Source organism: Uranotaenia lowii, chromosome 2 (genome assembly GCF_029784155.1).
Source record: "Uranotaenia lowii strain MFRU-FL chromosome 2, ASM2978415v1, whole genome shotgun sequence".
Lineage (NCBI taxonomy): Eukaryota > Metazoa > Arthropoda > Insecta > Diptera > Culicidae > Uranotaenia > Uranotaenia lowii.
In genome coordinates, this window is record NC_073692.1 from 97,430,884 (window position 1) to 97,453,117 (window position 22,234).

The 22,234-nt window shown below is 32.4% G+C and overlaps 1 protein-coding gene across 2 annotated transcripts in view; it reads left to right on the forward strand.

The window, feature by feature from the left end:
- The window catches only part of LOC129749775 (tyrosine-protein kinase Btk29A-like), a 154,392-nt gene that overhangs the window by 42,638 nt on the left and 89,520 nt on the right, over positions 1–22,234 (forward strand). The window contains exon 1 of one of the 2 annotated variants that reach the window (XM_055744851.1): positions 11,764–13,513. The exons of the other annotated variant lie outside the window; for it this stretch is intronic. Within the exon in view, the coding sequence (XP_055600826.1) occupies positions 13,486–13,513 (28 nt within the window). The 5' untranslated portion in view covers positions 11,764–13,485. Of the gene's footprint in view, positions 1–11,763; positions 13,514–22,234 lie in introns of those variants that run through there. 2 annotated transcript variants of the gene reach the window in all.

The window sequence follows — 22,234 nt, forward strand, 5'->3', positions numbered from 1 at the left end:
TTAAAAATGTGTTTTTATGATTAAATTTTCCTGTTCGTTAAAATATGAGAATTTCGGCGAATGTTTTAGAAGTTTTTTACCGAAAAAAAATCTAAGATACTTTTAGAAGCGTCAGTTATAATGTTTTGCAGTCTTCTACAAAGTTGTCTAAAAAACATAATCTTAAATATCAAAAATCTAAAACCGTCCTTTAGGTGGTGTCAGAAAAAGTTATAAATTATTTTTTAGAGTTTTTAGAAATAATGGTATTGAATTTTAAAAATTGGTTGTATCAATAAAAGTAAAATATTTCAAAAAAAAAAATGTTTTTTTTCTAGTAGGTATGCTAGTTTTTCAGATAATAAATATTGGTTAAACTCAAAATTATTCAGTTTTAAAACTTTGAAATGCTTCATCACTAAAACAAGAGTTGATAAGCAAAATCAGACTTAATATGCATGCAATCTCAGGATGGCAAAACTTTTTCAAATTGGTTAATAGAACATAGGCACCAAATGAGCAGTTCCCCTGTGTTATTTTCATATGATCTTGTTTCTAAATTTTGCAATTCATAATAAATCTTCTCAATTCAAGAATCATTTCCTAAAATTCTAAGAAATCTCATAATCAAAGGTTGTTGGTTCAAAAAAAAAAATCCACTGTTAGCATATCCACTTTAAGCATACTAAAACGAATTCAATAGTATTTTTTAAAGGCTTGGGTTTAAAGATTTGATTAATGAAAATAATTTTTCAACTTGTTTATACACACTCAGGAAATTTGAATGAAATGTAAGATTTTTTTTTTCGTGCCATTTTGATCAAAACTTCTAATTTTAAAGAAAATTTTAATTTTTTGCTTGAAATGACCTTAAGGGGGGAGTAGGGTCTAACGGGTGAAAAAAACACCATTTTCACGAATTTTTTTTAGAGCTATCGTTCAAACAAATGTATTTAAATTTTTTGCATTATACAAAGCATTGTTAAAAGAACATTTAGTAATTTTTTCGTAGAAAAATATTGAAAAATGAGCCGGTGACGGAGCAATTTCGAGGATGCCTTTTAGAAAACAGGATTTGCGGTGGACACTGTATCTCAGCACAGAATTATCTGAAGTCAAAAAATCAGAGCAAAATATTTTTAATAGATGTTTTTCTGGACCCGAACGTTTTAATTAACTTAAAAATTTTTTTATGAAATTTTTGTGGCTGTTTGAAGTAAAAACTACGATTTTTCACGAAAAAATCCGCCATTTTTTATCTGTAAAATCTCATCAAAGTTAAAAAAAAGAAACTCGTTGTGGTTTGGAATTTTATATGTAGAAAATATGTTCCAAATTTGAAAAGAATCGGTGAAGTAGTTTTCAAATGACGATGTCCACGGACTTTAAAAATGTGCTTTCGAGAAAAACGCGTTTGAAGTTTCTGCTTGCAGTATTCTTGCAGTATCAGATAAGAGGAGATAAAGGCCTATCATTTCAACAGTTTTGCTTCGATTGACTTGAAAATTTGACACAACATTCTTGAAATGTTTTACAATTAGAAAATTTAAAAAAAAATAAAAATCGATTTTTTGAAAGTGTTAGACCCTACTCCCCCCTTAAAATTGTTTTCTCCAACACAAAATTAAAAAAAAAATCTACTTGCTTACATTTTCCGTCCAGTAGTTGAAGCAATAGGGCGTGAAACTACGTAAATGCACAATTACAGGGGCATAACTGCCGACTAAACTGATTCATTCCCCTTTGCCATTGCCAATGCAAACAAACGGAAAAAAAAATGTCGGGGGAGAAAAAGGTTAAAATGACGTAGTCTTTCTTGGTCGTGATAAATGTGCATTCTGGTGCAAGCCTATTTAGGAGGAGGTGAATATCTTTGGATGGAAATGGATGGTAGGAAAAAGTATCATTAAAAGAGGTGTGGCAATAAATACAAACACCAACCTTCTCAGCAAGTTTGCGTGTCTGATAGCATCTCCCCTTCACGGGTCCATGAATGGAAGAAGGGAGACGGGGGGAATAAATAGTTTGAAATAGTGTATTGACTATGCACGCTATCGCTATGAATGGATTCAAAGTGGTGCCCTCTTTAATTATTCCTCTCGGCGGGCGTCGTCGTTGGTTAAATGTCTTTTTTATAGTCTTGAACACGATCCAACTCGAATTTGCATGGATTCGAGGCTTTTTTTTTTGAAGAATTGAGCAAGCAGGTCTTTGTCTCCCGATTGATGGGGTGTTTATGATTGCAGGAAATGCTCGTTTAAGAGAAAATAACCATTCGAAAGACCACTTTTACACGAGCTTGAAGAACCCTTTTCGAAAATGGTCTATGCCGGGGAGCTATTTCTAGAGAAAACGGGCGCATAATGATTAGTGAAATTTTTTCCACATCAAAAGCGATAACTAATGGGAGGAGAGAAGGAACGAAAAAATCGATGACCCGAACCCAAAGATGAAGTGGGGGAAATCGAGTTCAATACCGGATGAGCGCCATTCAACCATCAATCATCGTTGTTTGAATTGTGTTGCGGGATCGCTTCTTTGAGCCTCTTTTTCCGACGAAAAAGAGGTTTATAATTTCAACCTTCATGGATGAAAATCCCTTTTACGTATCTGGATCTGCTGACCAGAACAAACTAAAAAAGCTTCCCTTTAAGAAGAAGGAAGAAAAAAATCTCTCAAGATGATCATGCCAGATAACGACACCTCTCAATCGAAATCACGTTACAACCGGGAAAGGATCAAATCTCGAAACCGAGTTTCTCAATGGATGTCGCTTAGCCTTCACAAATCCTCTTCCCGCTTTTAAGCATACCTAGAGGTAATCAGCGCTGAGATCCGATCCGATCAGGGGAAACAATCCATTTGCCATGAAATCGATTCACTTGTAAAAGGAAATAAATCAACACAACAACGATCTGAGGGAGGCAAAAAGGCAGTACGATCGCTCTAGCGCGGTCGAGGAGACTTCAATGCAACATTCTCGCCGCCAGTTGAAGGTAGGCGACGAACCTCGAGTTGTGTTGATCTTTTTTTTTTTTTTATATTCATCTGTTGTGTTACAGAACAACTATCATTCTTATCTAAAAAAAATGAATGCCTCCCCGTGTATTGAAAAACCTGCTGCACAACTTTTGTTCGATTTTTGTGAATTAATGTAAATAATGTTTTTCGAACGGTTCAAAAATCAAACGGTTCAATCAATTATAAGTTAGTTTTATTTTTCGACATTTTAATAAAGAATGTTTTGGCTGTTGATCAAAATAAAACAATTTCCAATTTTTATCCTAAACTTTTTGAATCATTTTATTTTAGAATTGCACCATTCGTCCTCTTGACGAGAACAAGAAGACAAAGGCTACAATATAAGAAAAAAAATCTCAAGCGAAGTGCAGCAGAACAAATATCAAACAAACGAGAGAAAATGTTGTTAACCTTAGATTCCCGCCCCTCAAAATTTTTTACTTCATTTTACAGCTCCGTTCAGGGATAACCCTCAAATTTACTGTACTGTATACAAACCAAAAAAAAATCATTCGATCACCAGGGAAAAAGATGGTAAATTCTGACCCCTACAAACGGGTATCTTCTCTGGCTGGAGGTGCATCGTTGCTGTTTTCGATCGGAAATCGGTGCCGGACAGCTGACGTCGTGGAACATGAAACTGAGAATAGAACGGTACAAGACAGGCGATCAGATCTTTCTACTTTTTGTTATTTTGGGATTGGAATGGGATGTTTTGAAGGGTGAGTAGATCAAAGGTCGGAAGTTTTTTTTTTTCGTTGGTTAGTTTGTTCAAGATCTGATGAAGATAGATACGTCTTTGTTTGTTACGTATGTTGATTATACATTTTTCCTCGATCGATGTGTGGAATAAAAAAGGGTTCAATTATTTAGTAATGACGTGGTATTGTCACTGATTGATGATTGCTTCGAAACGGATTTTTCCTCAACATATGTCGTCAATAAATTGCCGGTCATTCATCTTCGTAGAAGATGTTATAAAGATATTCAAACTAAATGGATTAACAAAACTTTTTTTTCTTTATTCCTTCTTCTAGGTAAGTCTGGCACTTTATATAAAAATGATTGTGAGTATTATTGTGTATTTTTAAAAGTTCTTTAGGTTTTAAAAGTACTGTAGTTTCTCGATTTTATCACTATTCGATTTTATCAATACTCGCCAAATTCACGCTCGATTTTATCACAGTTATTGTTTCGATTTTATCACGCTTTTTAAGAAATCATTCAGAAACCATTTCCAGGTCCTTAATTTTCATTCAAAAGCATACAGCGTCTTTGTTTATGATATTTTTTATGGTTTATGTTAAAGTATATAGGTATCCAATAATATGAAAATGTCATTGAACTGCTTATTTTATCTGTATAGTGTTTAAAATCGTCATTTGGATTTTAAAAACGCTTGTAATAATCGACACAAGTATTTAAACGTCACGCTGCTGCTGGATAGCCTTTAGTATTGTATGATTTTGGAAGATCAAAATGAAATTCTGCTAGCTTTGTCTGAAAATATGACTAAGATTTCTGTTTTTCTACATATGAAGACAAAAGATTATCTGCCCATAAAGCAAATTTCGAGAAACACACTGTAAAAGTCTAAGTTGAGCAAATTTTAAAATATTTTTCGAATAAATATACTTTTTAGTTCATCAAAGGTGTCAAGATTAAAATATTGAAATTTGAAACAAGCAGAATTTTTTTTTTTGATGCTAATTTCTTTGAACTTTTTTTCAAAATCGAAATAAGAGATAACGACTGTTAAATTTCCACCAAAACAAAATAATTCATTATAATTAGATGTAGACTATCAAATGGATATACAACATGGTTCAAGAAAAAACCTAAAAATTTGCTTTAGAGAAGAATAATTTGAACTGAAAACGACCCATTTTGTTTAGTAATCTTTAATAATTACGGCTTATGATCAAAATTTATTGATTCAAAACGTTTCCACTACTGAAAACATTATAAAATATTGATTAAATGCAGTAAAAATACTTTTTTCTACTTCAATTTTTTGTTTCGCCAAATTCACGGTTTCGCCATATTCACGGTGAAATTTTTTTTGACCGTGATAAAATCGAAAAACTACTGTAAACTAAAAATAAAGCGCCCAAAATCTAATTCTTTTCAAACTTACGGACAATAATTTTCAAACTATGCGTGATCTTTGGTCATTAAATACTTCTCTACGTCCAATTCCACTTTAAAGGCTGCAGCTTATGTTGTGCAGAAACCAACTTTTTCTTCGTTTATTTATCGGAATTGATGCTTTTGATATGCTCCTTGAGTAGGCACTCAAATAGCTTAAAAATAGCACAGTATTTTCCGATGATTCTTAGTTCAAACTAGTTCATGGGATTCATGTTCATACTGACCTCGTTGTCTGTATATCACTTCATGAATTTTTTTTGAATGGCGGATCGAACGAAGCTTAAATTCACTGTGCAGTTTGGTGTCCCAAAATTTGCATTATGTCTAGAAATCTGGGAGCTATACCTTCAAATAATAGATTAGAGTGTGAAATATGGAATTTTTTTAACATGAGTTTTTTCTCTCATTGACCTGAAAATGTGTACCTAGCGTAGCGGATTGTTGTGCACTCAAACTTTACTGAACATACTTTGTTCAACGTGTGAAGAGCTATTTACAATTCAATCGTTAAAAATATTGTTTTTTTTCTGAATATTAAGGATATTTTTTTTTATTATTTTACAAATTCGACTTTATCAATAATCTACTGGAACATCGAAACACTTGCAAAATAACTAAGATATTTTAAGAAAATTATGAGCAGACCATATGCCAAATTTGATCTTAATCTGACGACGGGAAAGGAAAGTCTGACGTGTAACAGGGATTCTGAGACATCGTGCCTAGTGAGGTCCCAGCAAACATGAAATCGTACCAGAAAGGATAACTTAAGTCGTTTACAATGGTATTGCGAATCGTAATTAGTAATCGAATCGTAAAAGTTCGTTTGAAATATCGTCTGAAGTCAGTTTAAATCGGTTATGATAGAAGGTCCACTATGTTTGTAAATTTTGAAATGATTTTGCTCCTGCGCAGGCTGAAAATGAGAAAATCATCATCATGTTTTCTCTGCAGCCAGCAGTGCATCCAGATGGCTAAAAATTAAATGGGAATTGAATGATATTGACCAATCAGAGAACTGGAAAATATTTTTGCTGGCAACGATCCGAAGGCTATGAGAGCAAAATCTTGCGCTCTCTTGCATTCTCCCGATAGGTACGAATAAGGTGTCGGATAACGTTTTCGTCGCTTTAGAAAGAAATGCAATTTATTTATGTATATTGCCTCCACTTTGGTAGGTAAATGCTGTTTTTCCAACATTCATACGATAATTCTATAAGGGGCCGTTCAAATACTACGTAACGCAATTTTTGAGCATTTTCGACCCCCCTCCCCTCTACGTGATTCGTCTCAGAATTTCTAAGGAAAATCCATAAAGCGTAACAAGCTGCTAAACCTCCTCCCTCCCCAAAAAGCGTTACGTAATATTGGAATAGTCCCTAAGTTATATACATCGCAAGGCACGAGCAGTGATGTCAGGTGAATTGATTGTTTTTCGATTCCAAAAGACAAACCCCTTTAAAATAGATAATAACTTTTTTGCATGATGGGATACGAAATTTTGTTCTTCGACAAAGTTGTTTTGCCGAAAATAACCTTTAAAAATTTATAAATTGGCACAAAAACCGTTAACAGGCTCGGTTCCACAAAAGATAAAAAAAAATTATGTCAATTTACATTAATAAACATTCTGCATAAAATCATGGACGAGTTTTGAACCAAAACAATTTTTTTTAAGACCCCAGGGTTTTAGAAATTCTAAAATGATCCCAAATCAATTCAGTCTACTGCTACGTATCACTTCATCTGGCTGACGATCTGTTGATGCGGAAACTTGAATAAGTCAAACATAAAAGGATTTAAAAAAAATAACTCAAAACTTAAACATAACATTACTATTTTATTTCACAGAAAATTTTGTTGGATTCCGTGTATGGTATCAAAAGTTGTAATAAAAAAATCGCTGCAAAGCTAATTAGACTTGGAAGGAAATTTATATCCAAAAATGATAATCTTTAAAAGTGTTTTGCTTATGTATATTTGTTGTTTAAAAAAATTACAGTGGTTAAAAAAATGTGTATTTTAAGCCCAAAAATGTGCATTTCTTAAGTGAAAATTCGGGTAAAAATAATTTCAGATACCGCTGAACATTCCAAACGAAAAGAAGTAGCCTATTTTACCGTTATTCTTTCCTTTTTTAAACTAGAAAAAAATTCAGCTTATGTATTATGATATTCAGCATCATATCAACCAAATATGATGGATCTTATATGATTTTTTCCATTAATTTTAAAATAACGCCCACATTTGTATGCTCAAACACAATTCAGAATATAGAAGAAATATAAAATAATCGAATTAAGAACATTAGAAACTGAAGAAAAGGCCGTGTGAATGAGGGGGGAGGGGTGTGTAGGAAGGTTTGAACGGGTTGACCTCCCCCCCTCAAGAAATTTTTTAAAGGAAAAATTTACATTTAAAGAATCTCATCTTAGCAACGGGAATTTCTAGATCCCTAAAAATATTTCAAATATATAATTGTTGACAATCATGTCAGAAAACTGGCTCGCCTCCGAAAAGAATCAACTCTTATGTATAATACTCTAGGACTGAGATATTCATTTAACGATGGTATATTACGTAGCAATTAATATTTTACTGTGAATTTCGAATTGCAATTCTCCATTCTTTTGTATTAAAACGCAAATCTGAAGCCATGTGTCAGATGTGTACTTCTCCAAATAGTCAATAGAATGAGCTAAAATAATCTAAAACCCAATATGAGCTAAAAAAAATCTAAAACCCAATATACATCACTTTTTGGTTGTAAAAAATATTGATTACAAACTTTATGCTGATATGAAATGTTTTTCAAAAAACCAATTTCATCCTTAATTATATTTTATGTTTCTTGTTCTTCTTAACGCTCAACTCCACTTTTGTTTTCGTTAACATTTCCCCATTCTGTAAAATAAAGGAATTTTGACTATTTTTTTTTTATAAAGTTTTATACCCAATTCAATTTTTGGATATTTTAAAAGCAATTTTTTTTATTGTTTTAAAATAACTTTTTCGTTAATTTCAAACCTGAATTTTAATGTCCTGAAAACATAATCTTCTGCGAAGCCTTCCAATCTGAATTTCAAAGTAGAAAAACGTTGTTTGTATCTTTTCATTTTTCCAGGACCCAATATTTTAAACTATCAAACCTAGGTTTGACAATTTATAAACGTTTCATTTATTTCTATTGTTTTAAATTTCCTTTTTTGAATCGATCATGATTTTTTAATTTATCGTTATGAAAAGTTCGAAAAATGATTCGAAATAGCTAGTTTGAACAAGGTTAATTTTATTCAATTTAACTATTAATGGTATTTTTGTTAAATACCCAATTTTAATAGGAAAAATATCAAATGAAAGTAATGAAAATTATATACGTATAGATTGGATTAGAAAGCATGATATGTGTTTAAAATGAGTTTTCTCATAACATGCTCTATGCCCATTTTCTTTCTTGTTCTTTGCACTAGCTATCTATTTAACTTGAAAAGAAAATCTGATGATTTTAATCGGAGAGTAGCAGGCTATATGCGCCTATAACGCAGAAAACTGATTTTATCAATCATTCCATCATATAGGAATTTATAAACTATATACACAATTGCGGGCGTCTGTTTTCTATAAATTGGAGTAATTTTTATATTGAAATCTCCTTCAGTTTTCAAGAAAACGATTTTATTATAAAAGTTTCGTCTTAATAGCCGAATCTCCAAAAGTGCGGAATATATCAGCCTATTTATGTTTAAGCGAAATTTCCCTTTCCTTAGCAATATTTTAGTTAATTATATTGAAAATGCTTGAATCCGAATCTGGTCGGTATGCTCAAATATTGTTTTAAACTTCCAAAATTTTGCCCGGGTTTATTCAGTTATTTGCTGAATCAAGTAAAAAATTCAATATTCTTTTAGAAAATTTATTAAATTTTTGTTCAAGAACGACATTTAAAAATTTTTAAAATCAACATAAAATTTTGTTTAATCCTTAGAAACGTTTCGAACACTGCTGCTGTGATTCAATCATTGTTATTATTTATTTATTTCATCAACTTTTGGCATTCAATGGCCGATGTGATTCAATGAAAAATATAAATTTCAAGATTTTTTTTCTTCTTTTTCCTCTTGTATGTTTCAATATAAAGCCTAGATTTTGTTAAGATTTTTTCTTTTTTACAATTTCTTCAAATATTGTCCTGAATAGCCCGTCCGTGTGGATACGTGTGGTAGCTTTGGGTTTAAGATCATCGTTGATTTTAAGGGACTATTTCGAAAAATTTTTGCTCAAATGCATCTTCATCTAATTCGATATCGAATAAGCAATTTCAAATTGCTTGGCACCTGTTTTGACATGGTTTGTCCCAGAGTTCACAAGAACCCAATCTCTTTGATGATAAACGCGCTAGAAGCGACAAGTCATCTGATGTCCTTTCATTTTTTCAGTTGATCCAGTTACATTTTCGAAATCAGAAGCCCCTTTTTGAAAATAAGATCTTGTACTACATTATCTTGTAATATCATCTGTTTGAAAATAGTCGACTCAAAAACAAGAGGGGCATTAAAATTGAAGAAATAGGAGGAAATTGAAATAATCGCTTTTGTTTTTTTTTCATTGAAAACTCAAAAAAAAATCGACCGAATATTCGTAATACTTGGAAAGTTCAATATTCGGTAATCGGCCGTTGGCCGAATACCACTATTCGGTACAACTCGAAAGCTGTTTAAGTATAAAGAAAAAAGGTTTCTGCGATTTCCTCCAGTTATTTGTTTCAAATTTCATGTTTTAGAACTATTTTTGTAAAATTTCTGTCACATTTAGCATATTTAGTCATTTAACAGTTTCAAAAATTTCTATGTGAGTTTTTTGTTTTTACGAATCACACCATTTTTAAAATTCCTTCTTTTGTTCAAGCTATGTCCGTTTTTACCACATTTTACTACTTTTCGCTTTTTTTCAAAATATTTTTTATCCAGTGTAAATGAAAAGCAAAGCAATTAGTAAGTTTAGTCTCTGAAGACATCATTCTAAATAATAATTATTTTATTATATCTGTCTCAAAGAGCACTTAATCAATTTATCTCCGATTAGATCTAATCCGTAAAAATTGACTCAATGAAAGCAACTGTTATCATAATTGCACTACACATGGCGACCGTTATAATTCAATGGTCTGCCATAATTTATATTGAAAACCAATATCTGAGTCCTTAAATACCGGGATATGTGCTCAGAAGTAATAGTCTAAAGTGTACCAAAAATAAGGTTGAAGAGTAAGTTGTGTCTGTCGGCAATAAAAGCATTCAAAATTATCAATATTTTATATGTGTCAGCTGGCTCTGTGCGTATATGATCAACTCATCTTCGGTTGGATCGCATTCTGAAGAACATCATCGATCAAAATTATCGAGTAAAAGCAGCTGCAATCAGAACTAAACAACACATGAAGACCATCATAATTTTATGGTCTGCCTTTATGTTTATGGAAACTTTTATATCTGTGACTTTGTTTGTAGTTTTGAACCAAACCATCGCGTTTATCGAAACAAAATGTGCAAAGGACAGCCAAATTATGTAGAAAATAAAGGATTGGTGCTATTGAAAAAACTTCCAGAATCCCTGACCCTGTTCATACTCCTCACTCTGGACATGGCGACCGTCATAATCTTCACCAGAAAATTTAGAGCCTATTCCCGGTCTCCATTCAAACCTAAATTTAGGAATCTCTTGCTGTACGTAGATGCCAAAACACCAACAAAAGCGTTGTTTTTTTCGCTGAACATGTTTCCCCCATCCGGTGCGATGTTGTTGTTTTCGATGCCTTCAGCCGGAGGAGTTGGTGGTGAATGTTCACTTCAGTTGAGTTGAGAGTCTACACCGCGTCAGCTAGCCAAGTTCACCACTCGAATTCGCATCTTCAAGTACGGCGCGCGCGGAACGCGTTCGTTCAATGAATTTACTTTTCACCATGAACAAAAAACATGTAAAAGAAAATCAAAAATTAAACAACAATCGCTCTGAAGCCGATTGAAGCCACACCGACCGAAAAACCAGGGTTGAAGCCGACTTTGCCGTCCGTTGTTGGCATCGGTCGTCATCGTTTTGAATAGTGAGTGAATGGTGGATGAGTCTCACTACGTATATGAGAGTGGCACCACACGTGTGGTGTAGCTAAGTAGCAGCATCGAGTGAAGGTTTTTCATTTCAGACTTTACAAGTAGGTACAGGTACACACAGTTAGAGTAGTTGGATTGTTCAATGGGGGGATCTCTTACCGGGTTTCAAGTATTCTTCCAATTCGACGCGGTGGATACATGGGGGAGAGTTGTGGGGCTTTTGATATCCGAAGAGAATCACGACGACGACTTGACTTGGTAGCTTGGTAGCAACCGTAGCGAGTTGTTGTTGATGTGGAAGTAAAAAAAAATTGAAAACGTAGACCCGCCGAGAAAAATCATATTTACATTAGTGAACAACAACGTTCCGGATCGTGCGGACGACTTAGACGACGACGCTCCAAATCGCGCGCGCGGTTTTTCTCTAGTAGTTACTTTTTTCGGGGTTTCCGAGTGTAGTTTTAGTTAAACTAGACTGGCTGCATCTGCTGTTTGCGGCGCTATACCTAATAGTGCCTGCTAGCTAGTGTTGTTCCAACTTTATTACGTTGCAATAAAATCGTTTTTCTTTTCGTGAGGTCTCTACAGAGTTTGATCGCGCTTCTCCGTCTTCTTCTGCTTGTTTGGGCTTCATCTTGTTTTAGCTGCAAAATTTCAATTGTACGTGGCCTCTGGGCGCCACATCGTGGCCATCATTTGGCCGTTGTCGTGATTTTTGGAGGCGCGCAGCCAGCCAGGTGGGGGTGGCGGATCGGTTCCGTGGCCATTGGCCGGGCTTGGTAGTTGTAAAGTTTCTGTTTTGAAACGTCGTCGTAGTCGTATTCGTCTTCGTTTTCGTCGTTGTTACCGTCTCGCGTTGTTGCTGCCTTACATTTGGATACCCATCGCGGTGTTTTACGCGAAAGCGAAAGTAGTTTCCAACAACCAATCCCATCGAATGCACGAAGCGCGAGCGAGCGAGAACTTTGGCGTCACGAGACAACTCAACGCTCAAGTATTGACAGAAGCTTGATCAAGAACAGTGAGTTGTTGTCCTAACACGTATACTTAGAACACACCTCCAGTCTCCGGGAACTGCATCGACTAATGCAACAGGTGCCACCGTCTAGTGAATCAGATTAGTGAAAGGTAGTTTTTGTTGTGGGTCCCAAGGAGAAAAGTGTGACCCTGAGGCGCAAAACGAGTAGTAGCTGTCGTTATTTCTATTGGAGCGAACGCAAACGCAAAACCGAACCGAAGGTTCTGCTCCAATAGCCCAGTTACGCCAGAGCGTTCCAAGTGGCCGATCACTTACTTCCTCAATTACAACTCTAGTAGGAGGCTCGGGGCATCGTGACGTGACGTGAGTGAGTTCTCCTTCTTCAAGTGCGGTGAAGATTTTTTGCCATGCGAATCGTAAAACGCTGCTGGTCTCGTTTACCCCACAACAACAACGGCAACTTCTTTCCCATTAATTGCAGGCGAAGAAAAAGTTTAGTTGAGCATCCACCACCGATATCCACTTATTAGAGAAGCAGCGCTATTGTGTCATGAGTTAATCGATTTCTTGCACTCTCAAAATTCGACGGGAAGAACCCCATCCAAGAGCCTCCAAGAAAGAAACGGGTGCCAGTACTTATGATAAATGAAGTGAAACTCTCTCCCAGTTTTTCTCCGCCTGCAACAACAACAAATCCACAGCTCCAAAGAAGTTAATCCGAAGAGTGTTCCGAAGAAGCAAAAACCAAGCCAATCGAAGCCGAGCCGTGTACCGTACACGGTTGTGTTCATCAAAAAGGGTTATTACTTCCTTACTGTGTGCTGCTTGTACATAGTACATAGTCGAGTGTAATTCCATTGAATTAAGCCGTGTTCAATACCATAATCAAGAAAAGTAAGAGAATTGAAGCAACAACGAAGAAAAAGAGTCGATTGTTGTGAGCGTTTTGCCTGAAGCCTAAGTGTAAGTGGCCTGAAGCCTCTAATGTAGAAACCATCCCATCGTCGTCGGAGGATATAGCAGCACCAGAACAAGCCCATTAACTGGACCGCCAAAGTTGTTTGTGTATCGGTTTAGCGGGATGTGAATCTACAAATCCCGAGAGAAGAGATCCAATAGTCGAGCCGAAGCCAACCAAGTGGTAGCGGATTTTTTTCCGAAACGTCTGCTTTAAGGCGATCTCAACTCCAAGTTCGGGTTTAGCGGGCGGAAAGTGCGGCACTTTGTTCTGTTGGCCAATGTGCCAGGATGCTACTGTCTACTGGCTGGAGAATCGGTAATGTTACTCTGAGCTAAGCTATATATGTAAGAGGCCATTCAAATATTACGTAACGCGTTTAGGAGGGGGGGGGGAGCGTTATAACAGCTTGTAACGTTTTGTAGATTTGGTTTAGAAAATCTGATCCGAATGTGTTACGTAGGAAGGAACGATCGAAAATGCGGTAACGTACTATTTGAATGGCTTCTTATGAAAAATAAATCTTCGAGTATTTTGAGCTAGATATGATAAACAAAATATCCCGATCCCAATCATGCCAAATTTTTATTTAGATATCATCAACTTTCAGCTGTTCTATGGAAGTACAGCAGGTTTTTATCATGTTACACATTAACAATGCCCAATTATGGGAGGGGCAATAGGGGCAATTTTTCCGGGGCCTCCGGCTCAAGGGGGCCACCCGAGGAGGAAAAAATATAACATCATACTGCTTTAAGCTCTAGAAATCTAGCCAAACAAGAATTGAAACGAGAAAATAAGAGAAATATAACATGTAAGGGGGCCTCAGTAAAATAATATTTTTAATAGTTTCACTATAATATAAGCTAAGGAATAAGAATTGCATAATTTTTTTCCATATTTTTATTGGTTTGACAAGTCAGTTCAATTATTTTCAAACCTAGTTAAATCTGGAATTTAGTTTTGAATTTTTGTATGTATGTATGTATTGGTCCCCTATCGGTAGCAAGCGAGCCTATGTCTGTGTGGCTTGGCCTTCGAATTTCTTCTAGGACTTCCACGGCCGATGGTTCGTCGAGGGAAGTCATCCAACCTTCAGAGGCCTACAATGGTTGGCAATCCACTCCGCTTGCAATAGCCTCTTCAGATTAACCCCAGATGCATTCCCTCAGAAATATATATTATTTATACAATGAAACACATCTTACCTGTCGGCAACTTTTGGGATTCGAACCCAAAAGTTTTTCTTGCCGATACCGGGAATCGAAGTACGCCTGGGTTACCAGACTCGCGCAGGCCTATCCGCTAGACCACCTCAGCGCTAGGAATTTGGTTTTGAATTGTTTTACACAAAATTCGAACAAATCAAATCCTGCTAAAAAAATCTATATCAGTGTGACCTACACCAAATACCTCAAATTATCATTTTTTATCAAAACTTCTCAAAAACGTTCGAATCGTTTTTAAAACTACAAAAAAAGAACTCAGCCGAAGAAAATTCAGACTAATAAGCTTATGAGTTTTGTTTGAGTCAGACCATAGTTCGCTTTTCTTGTCCGGTAAAAACTATCAAAACAAAGAAAATATTCTAGGAGCTACTAGCGAATCAAATATTATTTTTTAATATGAAATATTTTTTCAATGTTTGAAAAAGGTAATGATCTTTACGACAGCTAACGGGAACTAGAATAATAATAAAACCGAACAATCGGAATGCTCACTTCATAAGCATGCAAAAGTATTAGTATGAAAAATGCAAAATTATTGTTAGTATTTCGATCATTATTGAAATTTGCACTTCCATTTTGAAATTATCCTCTATTTCAGCAAAAAAAACCGGAAATAAGTCTGTCATTCTCTAGTTGATCAATCGCAAATTATTGTTGATCATAAAAACACACTCATAGTTGAATTTCGAATTTCGTTGAGTGATTCTCTAAATATGAATATAATTTTAATCTTATCTTCATCCAGATTCATGATTCTGTGTTTTGAACATTTTTCCACATAGAGAAAAACTATTGGACAAAAGTTTCTGTTATTTCTTTAATATTTGATCTGATGAGAATCTTATTCTTTATAAAAAATTTTTTGAGAAGAAAAAGTCTTAAATAAATTGGAGTGAATTTTAGCTTTTAATAGAGTTTTAAGATAGACTAACTTTTATGCAACATTTGCACGTGATGTATTAAAAATTATTGTTTGAAGACATCAGACAGAATTGTTGACAATGCAGTATAAAAAAAAATTAACTCCAGTTTTTTGTTTGGTTTTGCAAGAAATGTGAATAAATCTGGCAGAAACTTGGCTTTCCTCAAAAATTTTCGGCTTACTGGGCCGGGCCGTAACTTTCCCAAATTTTGAAATTGAATATTTGATCATGCCCGTATAAAACCGGATAATCTGGAATATACTGAACTTGTTTCCAGGTTCTTAATATGTTTAAAATATTATGTTTTCTCTGGGACGGTGGATGAAAAAAATCATAGGGCCCCTGAAAAAATTGTTCTCGAGCCCCCCGAATTCTTAATCTGGCCCTGCACATACCATACAAATACTATACAAATACCATACCATACAAAAAGGAAGGCCGCCTATCGAGGGCATTAAGTAAGAAGTAGTTGATTATTCTTCTGAGTTTAGGATTAGACGCATCCAATTAAATCATGAAACGAAAAAAAAAGAACAAATTTAAGACCCCCTCCTCTTTATGTAACCCGCCAAGACGTACCCCCTTGGTTAGTTAAACGTAAGGCAACATGATAACCGGAGTCTTCATAATTGAACTTTTCAAATAAAAATTTTTTGGTAGACTTTGTGATGATTTTGGATCTGATCTAAGAAAAATTCTAAAATCTTTAAAATTTGCATATACATAATTTCCACAACTTCCTCACAACTTTAACACAACTTTCGGTATGTTAAAAAGCTGTAAGTTCATATAAAAAAATGCGAGCATTAGGCAAAAATTCCAGGAGAATATTTTTTTTTTAGTTTTTTCGAATAGTTGTTGTTTTAAATTCAATTGGAAAAGTATGAAGACAAAAATGCTGATAATCTTAAATTTGAACTTTTTTCTTCGCCCATAATTTTCTCTGGCTTTGAGGGTCTCATTTGAACCTATTTTTCCATAGGGGAGAATGGGGAAACTTGCTTTCTTTTTCTTATTTTCATCATATCTTTTTGTGAAATATTTACAGATAGCCGTCTTTTGCATTTTCTGACAGTGTGTAATTTCAAGTTTATATGCTCCAAAAATAAGATCGATTGATGAACCCGTAGATGAACCAGAGGAGTTCTCGTGGGACTAAAAAAATTGTGAAATTTTGAAAGTTAAAGAAGACTTGATCCCTTATTAAAGGAGACTTGAGCTAAGGTGCCCTTAGCATTGGCAAAAATCATGTATTGTCTAAAGATAAAAGTTCCATTAACGTTTTTGCCATACAAGTTTTTGCCATTCAAGTTTTAACAATTTAAAAGTGTCAGACAAAAAGAATTCTAAAAGTTTGTTTACTACCCTATATTCATTGCTTTTCAAGTCCCTTTCACGGGAAATAATTGGATGAACATAAGTCATTGAATATTAAAAAATTCGTGCTATCAATGGCCAACATCCATCAGAAGAAAAAATACATCATTTAGGACTGGAGGGATCAAGTGAACTCATAACATACCTTCTAAAAAACTTTTTAAACAGAGTGCAATAACTCAAATTTCTTTTTAATTTTTTTTTTAAGATAACCGGTTTGATGTATTGTTCTGTAAAGTAAATTTTTCTAGAACATTTGATATATGTAAGACATTTTAAGTTCGAGATATAGCTGAGTAATCAAGTACCCCCAGGGATGAGGTAGAAAAAAAAATCTAAATTAATGGATTCGAGATAACGTTTAAAATCTCAAACAAGTACGAAAGATATATTTTTTTTTTGATAACGCAAAGTACCATTTCGTATGGTTTTTATGTTATAAACAGCAAACCGATTTTGAAGTAATTTAACATCCTGAATTCAAGTTGATTTGCTTATGACATCTAGTTTGAAACTTCAATAGTTTTTAATAAGACTGATTGATATTATACAAAGATCAAACTTCAAATTTTTCTTTTGTCACCCGGGGAATGGGGAATTGAGAATCAAAAGTTCAAAATTTAGAGCAAAGCATAAAAAATAAGGAAATCAGGAATGTGAAGCTGAGAATTGAGAATATTAACAGGAAAAGTGAGAACGGTGAAATGTGAATTAAGGGTGAGAATTGAGAATTGGGAGAAAGGTACAGAGAAAAAAGTTTTGAATGACAAAAATGACAAAAGTGACAAAAATGACAAAAGTGACAAAAGTGACAAAAATGACAAAAATGACAAAAATGACAAAAATGACAAAAATGACAAAAATTCCAAAAAATGACAAAAATGACAAAAATGACAAAAATGACAAAAATGACAAAAATGACAAAAATGACAAAAATGACAAAAATGACAAAAATGACAAAAATGACAAAAATGACAAAAATGACAAAAATGACAAAAATGACAAAAATGACAAAAATGGCAAAAATGACAAAAAAGACAAAAATGACAAAAATGACAAAAATGACAAAAATGATAAAAAATGACAAAAATGACAAAAATGACAAAAATGACAAAAATGACAAAAATGACAAAAATGACAAAAATGACAAAAATGACAGAAATGACAAAAATGACAAAAACGACAAAAAATGACAAAAATGACAAAATGACAAAAATGGCAAAAATGACAATAATGACAAAAATGACAAAAATGACAAAAATGACAAAAACTTTAAAAATGACAAAAATGACAAAAATGACAAAAATGACAAAAATGACAAAAATGACAAAAATGACAAAAATGACAAAAATGACAAAAATGACAAAAATGACAAAAATGACAAAAATGACAAAAATGACAAAAATGACAAAAATGACAAAAATGACAAAAATGACAAAAATGACAAAAATGACAAAAATGACAAAAATGACAAAAATGACAAAAATGACAAAAAAGACAAAAATGACAAAAATGACAAAAATGACAAAAATGACAAAAATGACAAAAATGACAAAAATGACAAAAATGACAAAAATGATAAAAATGACAAAAATGACAAAAATGACAAAAATGACAAAAATGACAAAAATGACAAAAATGACAAAAATGACAAAAATGACAAAAATGACAAAAATGACAAAAATGACAAAAATGACAAAAATGACAAAAATGACAAAAATGACAAAAATGACAAAAATGACAAAAATGACAAAAATGACAAAAATGACAAAAATGACAAAAATGACAAAAATGACAAAAATGACAAAAATGACAAAAATGACAAAAATGACAAAAATGACAAAAATGACAAAAATGACAAAAATGACAAAAATGACAAAAATGACAAAAATGACAAAAATGACAAAAATGACAAAAATGACAAAAATGACAAAAATGACAAAAATGACAAAAATGACAAAAATGACAAAAATGACAAAAATGACAAAAATGACAAAAATGACAAAAATGACAAAAATGACAAAAATGACAAAAATGACAAAAATGACAAAAATGACAAAAATGACAAAAATGACAAAAATGACAAAAATGACAAAAATGACAAAAATGACAAAAATGACAAAAATGACAAAAATGACAAAAATGACAAAAATGACAAAAATGACAAAAATGACATGAATGACAAAAATGACAAAAGTGACACCAATGACAAAAATGACATAAATGACAAAAATGACAAAAATGACAAAAATGACAAAAATGACAAAAATGACAAAAATGACAAAAATGACAAAAATGACAAAAATGACAAAAATGACAAAAATGACAAAAATGACAAAAATGACAAAAATGACAAAAATGACAAAAATGACAAAAATGACAAAAATGACAAAAATGACAAAAATGACAAAAATGACAAAAATGACAAAAATGACAAAAATGACAAAAATGACAAAAATGACAAAAATGACAAAAATGACAAAAATGACAAAAATGACAAAAATGACAAAAATGACAAAAATGACAAAAATGACAAAAATGACAAAAATGACAAAAATGACAAAAATGACAAAAATGACAAAAATGACAAAAATGACAAAAATGACAAAAATGACAAAAATGACAAAAATGACAAAAATGACAAAAATGACAAAAATGACAAAAATGACAAAAATGACAAAAATGACAAAAATGACAAAAATGACAAAAATTACAAAAATGACAAAAATGACAAAAATGACCAAAAATGACAAAAATGACCAAAAATGACAAAAGTGACAGAAATGACAAAAGTTACAAAAATTACATAAATGACAAAAATGACAAAAATGACAGAAATGACAAAATTACAAAAATGACAAAAATGACAAAAATGACAAAAATGACAAAAATGACAAAAATGACAAAAATGACAAAAATGACAAAAATGACAAAAATGACAAAAATGACAAAAATGACAAAAATGACAAAAATGACAAAAATGACAAAAATGACAAAAATGACAAAAATGACAAAAATGACAAAAATGACAAAAATGACAAAAATGACAAAAATGACAAAAATGACAAAAATGACAAAAATGACAAAAATGACAAAAATGACAAAAATGACAAAAATGACAAAAATGACAAAAATGACAAAAATGACAAAAATGACAAAAATGACAAAAATGAAAAAAATGACAAAAATGACAAAAATGACAAAAATGACAAAAATGACAAAAATGACAAAAATGACAAAAATGACAAAAATGACAAAAATGACAAAAATGACAAAAATGACAAAAATGACATGAATGACAAAAATGACAAAAGTGACACCAATGACAAAAATGACAAAAATGACAAAAATGACAAAAATGACAAAAATGACAAAAATGACAAAAATGACAAAAATGACAAAAATGACAAAAATGACAAAAATGACAAAAATGACAAAAATGACAAAAATGACAAAAATGACAAAAATGACAAAAATGACAAAAATGACAAAAATGACAAAAATGACAAAAATGACAAAAATGACAAAAATGACAAAAATGACAAAAATGACAAAAATGACAAAAATGACAAAAATGACAAAAATGACAAAAATGACAAAAATGACAAAAATGACAAAAATGACAAAAATGACAAAAATGACAAAAATGACAAAAATGACAAAAATGACAAAAATGACAAAAATGACAAAAATGACAAAAATGACAAAAATGACAAAAATGACAAAAATGACAAAAATGACAAAAATGACAAAAATGACAAAAATGACAAAAATTACAAAAATGACAAAAATGACAAAAATGACCAAAAATGACAAAAATGACCAAAAATGGCAAAAGTGACAGAAATGACAAAAGTTACAAAAATTACATAAATGACAAAAATGACAAAAATGACAAAAATGACAAAAATGACAGAAATGACAAAATTACAAAAATGACAAAAATGACAAAAATGACAAAAATGACAAAAATGACAAATATAACAAAATGACAAAAATTACAGAAATGACAAAACCTTCAAAAATTATTAAAATTGCTAAACTTACAAAAATTTCAAAAACTACAAAAATTACAAAAATGACAGAAATTACAATAATAACAAAAATGACGCAATAATGACACAATAATGACCCAAAAATGTCACAAAAATGACACAAAATAGACACAAATTTGACACGAAAAAAGCACACGAATCACATGAAAATCAATCAAAAAGAACACAAATATAACACAAAAAAGGTACAAAAAAATACTCAATAATGGCACATAAAGTTACAGAAATGTGAATTAAACGACTATTTACCGTAAAACTTGAACTTTTTTGTTTTATGATGATTGTGTTTCATTGAATATGAAACAGCATCTTTCATTTTCATTTTTTAGGCCCTATAATGTTAATTCTGAGTTTTTTTTTTCGAACGTATTGAATAGAATTTCATTTCACATGTTTATTATCACAAATTTGATAATCGAATTCATGTTATAATAGAATTTTAATACAAGGCAAAAGGTTGTCCCATTCCACTGACACAGGTTCATTGATTTTATTATTTATTTATTTTAGCTTTTCTCGGTTCCAACTTTCGTAGAGCTAACGTTTCAAAAACTTAGAAACCGGGCACCATTTTAGCCCAAGTATTCGATTGCTCACAAGTTGCGAAATCAACTTTCTTAGAGAGAGATTGCCTTTAATTGACCCATCAGTTTATAAATCTTGACATATAACATCTAACTACAGACTATTGATTTCTGCCTTTTGAACTTTTATTTTGGACTACTGACTTCAGATTTTGATTTCTGATTTCTAATCTTTGAAATCCGACTTTAATAATTCTCTTTATCAACTGCTGAATTCTTATTCATTTAAACTGTAATCTGGCTTATATCTTCTGAATTCTGACTTCTGACTTCGGGGTTCTTCAACTTTTGGATTCTTGACTTTTTACTTCTGACTGTTGAATTATGGCTTGACTTGTTCAATTCTAAACATATGATTCAAACATATGATTTGAGTTCAGAGTTTTTAGTTTTGGTTCCTAACATTTATTATTCGACTGTTTACTTTTGATTTCTAACGTATTACTTTTGGATTAAATAAATCAAATAATTGTACTTTTGGATTCAGACTTCTGACTTAGTTTCTGTTTCTTACCTCAAGCTTCTGAATGCTGTTTTCTTAATTTTGACTTTTGATGTTTGACTTCTGACTTCCGATTTTCGACTTCGCTCTAGGATTTTATCGACTTTATTTTGGCAAGTTTTTATTTAAAATAAAACCTAAATTTATCGGTTATTCAGACAGAACTACTGCCCATCGTGTAACCTAAGGTTGTCATGAATTTTTCAGTACGTATCTGGGCCGGATAAATCCGGATAATTTTATATAAAAGCCTGGCAAAATCTGGGCATTTGATTTCCAAATTGACGACTTAAAATCCGGGCAATTTTTTTCAAAATCCAGAAATTACTCAACATGAATAAAGAAAAAAAAACATGCACAAAAAATTTC